Source organism: Sinocyclocheilus grahami, unplaced genomic scaffold, assembly GCF_001515645.1.
Source record: "Sinocyclocheilus grahami isolate Dianchi unplaced genomic scaffold, SAMN03320097.WGS_v1.1 scaffold38.1, whole genome shotgun sequence".
Taxonomy (NCBI): Eukaryota; Metazoa; Chordata; class Actinopteri; order Cypriniformes; family Cyprinidae; genus Sinocyclocheilus; species Sinocyclocheilus grahami.
The window spans coordinates 1,707,494-1,720,323 of record NW_015505217.1 but is presented as its reverse complement, the minus strand read 5'-3'; the positions used below and the strand labels follow the sequence as shown (position 1 = coordinate 1,720,323).

The following is a 12,830-nucleotide window of genomic DNA, read 5'->3' as shown; positions in this document are numbered from 1 at the left end:
ATATATATATGTTTAAGTTTAAGTCAATATATCTATCTATATTTATATCTATATCTAGAGCTATGGAGCAAAGCACTCTGGGAGAAACATGATTGTGTTGCCCCAGTACTGTTTGTTCACAAAAGCTAAAGCAAAAGAAACTTACTTGAGCATAACATTGCAGCAAAAGCGTCGACGGCCGCCCTGTGAAACAACAGAAAACACATCTGACATTAAAATATGTATATGAGGCATTTCATTTCTACAGCATCATGCGCACCCCATTCTATCCCTCTCCGAACACGCATAAAGCTAAGTAACACGAGCACACACCCAGCTGCATTTAGCATTGGGTGGAGAGGCTGTCGCTTATATATATATATATATATAGAGGAAAAAAATATATATATATATATATATATATATATATATATATATATATATATATATATATATATATATATATATACATTGTATAACAATTCCTGTCATTGTGATCATGAGCATTTATTTTGCAGTGACAGGGTTGCTGATTCAGCAGTCTCCATATTCCTCTACCCAATACGTGCAGGGTGAATGTAGAATAATTATGAATGGCTTTGCAACAATCTGCCAATAAATATCACCACCAGTCTGTCGGGTTGACAAAATCCAATGCCTTGAAATATGGGCAGAGAGCAAGCTAAGTTTTTGAACTTCTGAGATGGAAAAGCCAGTTTAAAAAAATTGACCCTTATGACTGGTTTTGTGGTCCAGGGTCAAATATGGTAGACAGATGTAATGAATTACTGAATGACAGACAGATAGATATATAGGAAAGAATGCATGAACAAACAACAGATGTAACAATAGACAGAACCAATGAAACAACAACAGACAGACAGACAGACAGAATGAACGAAAAAATGAATGAATGAAACAAAAGAATGATAGAACGATAGGACAGACAAAAGACAGCGCAAACAGCATATAAAGTGAACGATAGAATGAAGGATTCTATCAGCAAGATTGATAAATAATAGAATGATAGAACAAATGATAAACAAAACCAAAACATGCAGAATGGTAGGACAGACAAAAGACTGACAGAACAAACATCAAAGCAAACAACAGAATGAGCGACAGAAAATAAATAAATAAAACAATAGAACGATAGAATTAATGGTAGAAAGAACAAATGAACAAAAAAAATAGAAAGATAGTCAGATGGAGCGACAAACGGACAGACAGACAGATAGACAGATACAGACGGACAGACGGACTTCAAAGCAAGGCTTTATCTCTCTCGGTTTCTCTGGTCACACCATGGCATGGTAAATCTTGAAAAGCTCTTTGACTTAGAGCAGTATGTAGCCTGACCCCTACAGTGCGCAACATTGTTAAGTCTCCATCACAGAGACAATATGTCACTCCCTGTTCACTAACCGCAAGAGAGCACAAACAGCCCAGCGGTGGAGCAGACAGCAGCTCGCTGACGCAAAACCACCATTCTGTCCTCAAGATAGTCAATTCGCTTTACCCGCAGCCTCTCTGTTTGTGGACACTGGGAGCTCCATAAAGAAATCATATCATATCTCTCCTCTGCCGCTGTTGGAGTCTTCCAGTCACGCTGCTGACATTAATGCAAACAGTGGCCAGACAGACAGACAGACAGACAGACAGACAGACAGACAGAATGAACGAAAAAATGAATGAATGAAACAAAAGAATGATAGAACGATAGGACAGACAAAAGACAGCGCAAACAGCATATAAAGTGAACGATAGAATGAAGGATTCTATCAGCAAGATTGATCAATAATAGAATGATAGAACAAATGATAAACAAAACCAAAACATGCAGAATGGTAGGACAGACAAAAGACTGACAGAACAAACATCAAAGCAAACAACAGAATGAGCGACAGAAAATAAATAAATAAAAACAATAGAACGATAGAATTAATGGTAGAAAGAACAAATGAACAAAAAAAATTATAGAACAATAGGACAGACAGAAAGATAGTCAGATGGAGCGACAAACGGACAGACAGACAGATAGACAGATACAGACGGACAGACAGACTTCAAAGCAAGGCTTTATCTCTCTCGGTTTCTCTGGTCACACCATGGCATGGTAAATCTTGAAAAGCTCTTTGACTTACAGCAGTATGTAGCCTGACCCCTACAGTGCGCAACATTGTTAAGTCTCCATCACAGAGACAATATGTCACTCCCTGTTCACTAACCGCAAGAGAGCACAAACAGCCCAGCGGTGGAGCAGACAGCAGCTCGCTGACGCAAAACCACCATTCTGTCCTCAAGATAGTCAATTCGCTTTACCCGCAGCCTCTCTGTTTGTGGACACTGGGAGCTCCATAAAGAAATCATATCATATCTCTCCTCTGCCGCTGTTGGAGTCTTCCAGTCACGCTGCTGACATTAATGCAAACAGTGGCGTATTGCAATTTCGGAGGCAGGCAAATGCCATTGTTTCCCCAAGCTAACGGCTTGTCGCTTCTTTGAAATGGCACGCGGTATCAGTCGGTAGGACTACGAGCATCAGTGCGCAGATGTTCCGCGGGGATTTGAGCTATGAGGCTGAGCTGTCAGCAGAAAGCCAGCAGACAAATTTGACAATATTGAAGATCTGTTGATCTGTTCTGCCTGTGCACTGAGTATTTTTTTCATATTCATCAGAGAGTGAACAGAGAGAAATTCTCAATGTAGATTTGAAATCTTTGCAGCACACTACTGTAAAGGCCACAGAGGCCGTTTTTAACCCATGTATGTATTACAGAATGATATGCTTTCAAGTGATACTGAAGTGATGTCTAGAAGGAATGGCAGGTGTAGATGGAACGGCTTATGACATTTATACTGAGTTTACATGATTTCAGCATGGGCAAAACAGTTCTGCGAAGAGGGATACTGGATCTGAAAGTGCAACTTTCCCAGGCCGGTCAAATCATTGAAGTGGTTAAAAAAGAAAAAGAAAAACATGTCCCAGTCGTCTCTGGCCATGCTGAAAATGATATTCTTGCTTATACCGATTAATGCGAAGGAAATACTGCATGTTATGGAGAGCCTAAAGTGACATTTGCAGAAAAAATTTTTTTTGCATGTACATGTACACACAATCATTGTGTAATTTGTATTTAATTAAAATATTTAATTAATAAAATAAGTTAAAGAAATGTTAATATTAATAGGAATAACAATACAAATAAAATTATAGTAATACAAATTATAATAATAATAGCAAAAACAATAATAATGTATTTAGCGTTAATGTATTTATTATTACTGTAATTATTATTAATGTATTATTAGTAATACTTGAGACTTGATTTATTTATTATAATAAAAGTTGTCATCTTTTATTCCAGTTGTCATCGTTATCCCCTCAAGTTGTTCCAAACACAAAAGAAGAATGCTGGTAACCAAACAGTTGATGGTAGCCATTGACTTTCACAGTATGGAAAGAAAATTCTATGGAAATCAATGGCTACCGTCAACTGTTTGGTTACCAACATTCTTCAAAATGACTTATTTTGTGTTCAACAGAAGAAAGAAGCCCATACAGGTTTGGAACAACTGGAGGGTGAGTAAATGATGACAATTTTTTATTTTTTTGGTGACCTATCCCTTTAATATTAATATTAACTCTTTCCCTGCCATGGATGGAGTTTTCTGTTTTCACTGGCATATGGTAGGAGGTGCTATTATGTATCATCTGAAAGAGTACGGAACGTCTGGATCAAAACACGGTGAAGAAGGAGAAATAGTGATCGCGTATGTAAGCAGATGCATATGTAAAATAGAAAAATGTAAATGTAAAATGGCCTAATGTTACAGAATGAAATGATGATCCAGAAAGTGGTATAGGACTGTGCAAGCTTTAGATGTGTTGATGAAAGTGATCCATTTCATCTATGTTTTGATCATCGTTCTGAATCTGATCCAGGTGTAGTCTTTTACAAAAATTTGATTTTCTCAGCTTTTTGCTCAAACTGTTGCTTTTTTCATGAAACGTACCCTCATTCAAGTCAAGTGTGGATAAAAAAAAGATTGCATGAAGCTAGAATAAAGCTTTTATTTTAAAGCAGGGGCTCAGTTCTTTGTTTTGTTTTCATGCAACCAAATATTCTGGTTGCCATTAAACTTTTGTGAAAATGATCAAAATATTTATAGATCGACATTTTTGTATTCTAATTATAATAATATAGTTTGTCTAATTTAACCATGCATAATTATGAGTAATTATTGAAATTACATTACATACGTAATGGTAATTGCATTTTAACGGTGACACTTGTGCACTTTAGACCTGTGGAAAGAAATCACAACTTCTTTATTTTAACCAAACTTTACTGAGGCAGCTTATAATGACTGGCAGATCAATTTCCTTCTGCTGGAAATCGGAAACAGTAAAGTGAAAGACTTTCTGATCTCGAAACGGTTGCAAATATCATCATCTGGCAGATAAAACACTGCACAGATGCTGTTGGCATCAGACAAGCCTCGTAAGGTAACTGTGGAGAGCCTAGAGAGGACGCTGTACTTACTCCTGACAACTGTTGGAAAACTGGACCCATTCCATATCGGGTTTCTGATAGCTCCCTGCACACACACAGCGGATTACCACAGAACGCCATCTAATTACAATTCTCGCTCTCCTGTATACTTCCTGTCCTGTGGGAATCCTGACATGGACGCACTAGAGAAGAAAATCTGCACGTGCACCAAGCCGGCAAACACACGTATCAGATATGGGTGTAATCCAGTTCTAGTCTTACATTCAATATTGCAGTTTAATTTGACTTTATCTGCCTCACAGAGCTGTGCTCCTGGAGTTAAGCAGCCAGAGAGGGTCCTTAGGTTATCGCACGAACTCGCAGAGGCATTGATTAGCTCTAGTCTTTAGTTCCAATTTAAGAGCAGGAGAAGCTCTGGCCACTAATTGGTCAGGCCGACAATTAGACACTGATGCTTGACTTAACCTGTTGGCAGTGAGCACCAAATTAACAAGAGAATGAGGCGAGATAGCCTGGTGCTTCAGGTACTAGCGCAGACAGGCATACCAGCACACTACTAGTTCTGCAACAACCTCTATAGTTTGTATACTAAAATGAAATAAATGAAAGAAAAAAAAACGAATATCAGCAGAAGTCTTTCTTTATCCGTTATGTAAGCAATGACCAGATTTATGGGCACTTTTACTCAATAATGAATTAGAAATGCTAAATAATTCAGCCAGTTGTTATTCTCCAAATAAAACATGCAACATGATATCAAGTGACAACAATGTCCCATGCTTTTGTCATAAAATGGTTATAATTGCATAATGCCAATGATACTTTTTTAAATACTAAAACACCATTAAGTCTAATAAACTAATAAAATAAATGTATGCTAAGCAACTATTTTTAATATTATTTTGTTGTTGTTGTTGTTGGTTACTTCTTAATTTGCTATTTTATTAATGAAGTATTTCCTTTAATAATAATTACACCAAGATTGTGTGTGCACATGAAAACTTTGTCTGCAAAAAAACTTCCCATATAAATAAATAAATAAATGTTTTCATGAAAATGTAATTTCTCAAGTTTTTTGTTGTTGCTATTGTTTTTCCTGCAAATGCTATAGGGCTCTCTGTAGTATGCAGTATTTACTGCTCACTAATCCATATAAGCAAGTATTTAATTTTAAATGCATGATAGAACAAATTACAAACAAATAACTAACTAAACGTTTCTTGTCCATTTCTAAAGTTCCTCACACATGCAGAAGTTTTTTTTTCTTCTTTTTTTCCCTGCAAATGTGACTTTATGGGCTCTGTAGTACGGTATGTCGTATTTACTGCTCACTAATCCATATAAGCAAGCGTTTAATTTTAAATAAATGATCAAATGAAAAAATGACAGACAGAGATAAATAATAAGATTAAAAGATGTAGAAGATCAATCAAATGAAAAAAAAATGAATAAAATAAAAGATCAATAAAATGAAAATCAAATGAATAAAATGATAAAACAGACAGACAGATCATTCATTCATGTACTGTATATTATGTTGTGCTCTCTGTGTTTGCTGATGTTGTAGGTCCTTCCACACAAACACATTTTGTAAAGCAAAGTGCTATATTCCCCCTACAAAGTATGTAGGGAGCAGTGATGGCTAGGGACCCTATGAATCGGAACGCAGCTTGGAACAGGGTTTGCTGCTCTGTGCAGCATCAGGACACACTCAACAAGTGCAGCACTCTTCATGTGGGAATTCATTTCCTGTCACTGTAGGTCAAGCACTGTTTACCCAAGTTAGGCTACTGCCAATCAGCATATCTATGCAGCGCACAGTTGCCAAATCCCAGTAAACAAGCATCTTCTGAGCATTTCAATGAGCAGGCTTGCTATAAATTAGTTGTACTGTGCATGCAAATTTCCCAGGACAGGATTTGATCTATGAGTTACAATATAAGACACTAATTATACAAGGCCAGTGCACCGATGGCTGCATCTTACGATTGTGTTAGCATTTCTGCTTTGATAATATGTCACACCACATGCGGCGCAGCAAACAAATACACAACCCCCCACAGTCACCTGCTAATTTCTAAAGAACCCATCCACTTTCCTTTATAGGGAAAAGACATGGGAAAACACACAGAAAAACACTTTGAAATTATGTAATATGTAAGAAGTATCTTAACCTAAAACTCAATTTCACTGAAACAAGAAATTATTTTTGAAATCTTCAAAAAGAGAAATACTAGGCCAATCTTGGCATTTTTGACAAACAAGCCTCAGCCTTGGAGCACAGATATTTGAGGGATTGGACATTAGGATTATGTTGTGGCCTTTATTATAGCAAGGTAAGTGGAGTTGCACCTGCAGGCGAGACAAGAGACTCGCATTTTGGAGAGACTTTAAATTCAGACTTCTGACTTTCTGGTGTTGAAAGAATTTAATATTACTGAAAGTCAAATTATGTCCGACGTACATTTAGTAGACCACAAACTCAGATATTGGTGTTTAAAATGGGATCTTGCATAACAATCAATCAAATCAATCCTCAATCAATCAAATCAAAGTATATTTATTATTAAAAAAAACATTGTTATTATTAGTAGTAGTAGTAGTAGAAGGGCTAAACTATAATAATAATAGGCAGAAGTATAATAATAAATAATAAGCAGAAATACAATAATAACAATAATTTTATTAAACTATATTAGTTCTTTACATTAGTTCTAAGTTGGGTTTAGAATGTATATTTTATAGCATTTTATTATATTATTATTATTATTATTATTATTATTATTATTAATAATAATAATAATAATAATAAACAAATAGTAGGGTCAATTTATAAATAGATATTTCTCCATTTTAAATTATTTTGATCATATAAAGTGGCCATACATGGATTAATGCATTTAAAAAAAGACATTATAAATGTTACTATTATTGTCGTTGTTGTTGTTGTTAATTTTGGATGCTAAACCCACATTAGAACTAAAGTAATATAATAAGTAATAATAATAATAAGAAGAAGAAGAAGAAGAAGACGAAGAAGAAGAAGAAGAAGAAGACGAAGAAGAAGAAGAAGAAGAAGACGAAGAAGAAGAAGAAGAAGAAGACGAAGAAGAAGAAGAAGAAGAAGACGAAGAAGAAGAAGAAGAAGAAGACGAAGAAGAAGAAGAAGAAGAAGACGAAGAAGAAGAAGAAGAAGAAGACGAAGAAGAAGAAGAAGAAGAAGACGAAGAAGAAGAAGAAGAAGAAGACGAAGAAGAAGAAGAAGAAGAAGACGAAGAAGAAGAAGAAGAAGAAGACGAAGAAGAAGAAGAAGAAGAAGAAGAAGAAGAAGAAGAAGAAGACTGTTTTGAATGTCTTTTTATAAATGCTTCAATCCATGGATGGCCACTTTATATGATCAAAAAATGGAGAAATATCTAAAAAATAAAACGCAAACAAAATAGTGGTAGGGTCAGGGTTTAAGTCTGTTTAAGTATATTATATTTAATACCTTAAATAAATAAATTATTATCAGCTTAATATCTAAATAAGAGCAGTCTCTAATGTTGTGCGTACTTTATTTCGACTAATGTAAGCAAGCATGTGAGTAATGTAATGACCAGCGCTTTCAGCACACAGAACTGTTCTTACTGTCAGGCGAGATCAGCATACGCCAATGACGCACCCTCACAACATGTGATACTCACTTGACGGTGCGTAGGTGCTTGGTGCTGTGTGGAGATATAAGCTTGAAGACCACATCCAGCCCTCGGTTCTTCCCCAGCAGGTCGGCCGTGGTCACTACAACACCAGATATGTGATTAACACAACAATAAAAAGTCTTTGCAACATTGCTGAACCCAACACTACTGAAAAGATTGCATTTCACAGCGCAGTATACTGGATCCCCCTGTCAATCTTGTGCAGGGGCGATCGTTCTCCACAAAGGATAGACTCAAGGGGGAATTTTAAGAGATCACCGAAGTCCAAACTTCACCCTTATAAACAAGGCATGTGCCCAGATGACATTTCTCCTATTAATACATTGTGCTTGCTACAAGGCTAGCTGGCATCATAAACACTGACGGTCGCTGCGGCGGAATCTCTTCGGCGTCCCAGGGTACGCAGACTGTACGTCTAGTGTTTAAAAAAAAAAAAGATATATTTCTACTTTTATGATGAAGCATGAAAGACTTTTGGATGCCTTTTCGGAACGGTGCATTTCTCACGGTTACAACCTGAGAGCTGAACCTCCTGCGTCGGTATCATTCACAGGATAGCTGTCACATAACTGATAAACAGACCTCACACTGCATACAGCAAAAACATGACTGCATTTGAAATAAAAACCAGCAAAGGCCGATTTGCATTTTATGGCCGATTACCCGTTATCGCACTTTCCACTGGTGGAATCGCACACAAAGAGTAAATCAAAGGTGGAGGCCAACCTCCCTCTGCCCCATGCAGAGCAAAATCACAATATATTCTTCTTTAAGTTAGATTTGAATACGGCGGGTGCATAAATACGGTAATAGTGGAGTTCTAGAGCAAACGGCACAATAAGTGCTAACGCTTGGTTTGCAATTTCACCTGAACACTTTATAGCTGGAAACGTGTTATGAAAGATGGGAAAATAACTACAGATACAAAGAAGAGAACAGCCGTGCATCAAAAGCAGCTATTTTATGGGAATTATATTAAACCACAGAGGTACACAAGTAGAAAGTAGAGTCGAAAAACATGAAAAATGGAATGAGACTCTTTTTAGTATGGAACTGGATTATGAAACCAGCTAGGTATTTATTTTAGATGCTACTATTTTATGACTGTTATGACTGTTTTCAATTCAGTTACACTGTCATTCAGTAGTTTCTGTTTTTTTTTAAGAAATTAATACTTTTATTCAGCAAGGATGCATTTAATTGATTAAATGTGACGTATAATAAACACAAAACCTTATCAAAATAAATGCTCTTCTTTCTATTCAAAGAATTCTGAAAAACAATTATATATATATATATATATAATTATATCATGATTTCCACAAAAATATTTTTAGCAGCAAAACTGTTGTGACACTCAAGAGTGATAATGCTGAAAATTCAGCTTTGCATCACAGTAATAAATTACATTTTACAACATATTAAGATAGAAAAAGTTCTTTAAAATTTTTATAATATTAAGAAAAGAAAAGAAAAAAGAAATAGTTTTTATTTAGCTGTTTTTGAGTCAGAGAAACTATTTAGCTTATTTGACTGTATCTCATGTACTTTAAATCAAGAGTAGTGTGTAGGAAGTTCTTAGGAAGGCAAAAATGAACTGATCCGAGATCCGACTCACCAGAGGAGCAGAAGACTCTGAGAACCCAAAGACAGGCCGCGGCTCTCCGTGCGTTCTCTGTATTCTGCCGCAGCAAACCCAGAACCAGCAGAACTGCATCTGCCTTCTGTGCTTTCAGACCAATCTGACGATCTGAGGGAAATAAGAAAATCATGTTCCTCTTTGACATTCAGAAAATGAACATTTGTAACGTCTCGCTTTGACAGTATTTTGCTCACTACATGGATCTGGGAAGGCAACATTTCTGAGCTGTTGGCAGCTGCGATGAAACAGATTGCTTTGGTTTGGAGATCAAAACCATATGTGTAATAGGGGAAATTGGGATATCAAAGGGACAACATCACTTTCAGAATCAAATTTTTTAAAAATCTGATTAATTCTAACTATGATCCCAAGTGATGCACGAGATCAACAGTTTCAAGTTAACACAAAATCATATTTACTTTTTAATGCATGTTCCTGGATTTACTGTACAAAATTTGTAAATAAACAAATAAATCAATTTCGTAAACAAGCAAATAAATAATTCATATTAATTAATTATTAATATGAATATTCTATAAGATACAGAAAAGTTGTCATTGTTTAGAATGTTTTTTTTTGTTTTTGTTTTTTTAAGAAATGAATACTTTTATTCGGTAAGAAATCATTAGTATTACAATTCTAGAAGATACCAAAAGCCAATATTTTTTTTACATTTTATGAGTGATAACATTTGGCTAATATTATAATTCTAAAGTAATTTGACTAAATACATTAAAAATAAAACACTAAAAACTAAAATCCATTGTTTTAAATGCTATGATTGAATTAAGATTTAAATTTGAAAACGACTGAAGATTATCCAATATTTAATTAAGTGTTATTCAATTATTAGTGTTTTTGAAAATTAACTTTAAGCAAGAATCAGATTATGGCCCAATATAATCTAAATGTACATGCATGCACAACTAAATATCTATTTTATAACTGATTAATCGATGCATATAACACTGACAGATATTATATATATATGATAAAAAAGAGTAACTTTTTTCAACCTTCTCCACCAACCACATCTTACAAAGATAATTTCTCCATAATCAGTTTCCAATAAACCCAAGCTAACAGATTTTCATGTTAATTATCAATCATATCACTTGTCACATTAGAGAATTAAAATGGGTTGCAAAAGCAACTTTATGTTGACTTAAAACAATGGTTTGCTCAAAAATATGAAGCTAGAAAGTGAATTACAGTTTTTCTCAGTCGCTTTGGAGCATTTCTCAAATCATCCTTAATATTTGCAAAAAAGTATGTGCATTTCTCAAAACAATTCGTACAAACGGCACCACACAATGGATTACCTGCAAAAGCCTGTAACTTACTCAAAATCTTTAGTTCATCTCTCAAAATTAAGTATGTCAATGAACATATCAGTGCCATCAGAATGAAAAGTACTTGAGCCATTGTTCACAAACAAGATAGTCAAAATGCTTAGTCATGTTGTTAATATAACAGTGCACCTTGTTAGTATTACTTAAAGTAAACTATGGCAACATTTGGATGATAGTTACTGTATTGAACAGTATGCCATATGCTTATGTATGCCATATATCCATTTCAAAAGTACAAATTACTGTATGTGGGATATTGATTGAAAGACTTGATAGAATTCCCAGTTACAATTTTACTAGTGGTCTGACCAAAAACACACACACACACACATTACAATGTCATTGCGATATAGAAAAGGAAAAATAAATATGGGCACAAAGATGAAAATAAAAAAAATGTGAAAGTCCATTGTCAGAATTTGTAACTCTTGTGTTGTCCTCTGTCTATACAGTATATGCTTTCCAACTGAAGATTCATGAGAGGCACCTTTGAGGTATTTCAGAGAACTGGTTTGTCATTGGTTGATCTGCATTCTCTTCATTAGTGAAAGTCAAGATTCACTTGCACAATTCATGCCAAATTTACAAAAAGTCTAATAATATTGTGTACAGAATGTGCTTGACAGTTTATGACAACTAGATGAACCATTTTGCATTTAATGTCTTATACGATGAACTAAAGAGTAGATGTTGACTATTGCACAGAAAACTATATACAGTAATACATTTTGAGCAACAGTACATTAGCAACTGATAATGTAGCAAACCGCAGATAAATGTACATAATCAATTGCATGAATGTACCAAAGCAATCGCAACTTGTTCAAAAGAATGAGAAACTGCTTTTATGATGTGTACAAATGACTAGATGATGTGGAGGTTGAACAAGTAGTTTTGAGAATTTCATTTCTGATCTGAGAAATGCACCAAAACGACTGAGAAAAACTGTAATTAGCAACCAGTACATTATTCCATTTTCTCCTTCTGTGTTCCACAAAAGAAATTGTCAGAGATTTGGAACAACATAACAGCGAGTAAATGATGAAAATGATTTCATGTTTTGGTGAACTATCCTTCTAAGATGAGAAAAAGCAGAGTAACGAAAACACTCTAGGATGTTACAGTATTTCCATACAGTACATCAACTATTTATGAATCTGGAACAAGTGCAGATCATTGCACCATTTGAAACAGACAGTGGTCTCTGCTTTGTAAATGCAAATGGATTATTGAAAAGTCAGTGTGGGGTGGAAAATGCTGTCTGTAAAAACCCACCGCCCAGAGAGGAACCCAACATCCCGCAGGCCCACCATGACTACAAGCACTTACAAAAACAGCTTGAGCACAAAAAATCCTGCTTACGAACTAATTTATGCTCTCAACAGATGGAGTTTGTTTTTAGACGTGTTTTGTCTAAGTGACAAAGAGAGACGTGAAGATGAAGGAAAACATACCCTGTTGCCGGGGTTCATTAGGACAGACATCAAAGCACAAGAGTGGAAAGCTGACAGACACGAGATCCTGCGAGGGATCAAACTCTCGCTCCTTAAGTTACACAACATCTAAACACTGACTGTGCCTGTGCTCAGACGGCGACCTCTGACCCCTCGGGATTGAGGGCTTTTACCTGACCCGACAG

At 35.5% G+C, this 12,830-nt stretch overlaps 1 protein-coding gene across 1 annotated transcript in view; it reads right to left on the bottom strand.

Annotated features, from left to right (window-relative positions):
• Nucleotides 1-12,830, bottom strand: part of LOC107581853 (cytosolic carboxypeptidase 4-like) — a 51,826-nt gene that overhangs the window by 19,798 nt on the left and 19,198 nt on the right. The window contains exons 5-6 of the mRNA XM_016267525.1: nt 8,183-8,276; nt 146-183 (exon numbers count right to left, since the gene is read on the bottom strand). Of these exons, the coding sequence (XP_016123011.1) occupies nt 146-183; nt 8,183-8,276 (132 nt within the window). The remainder of the gene's footprint in view (nt 1-145; nt 184-8,182; nt 8,277-12,830) is intronic.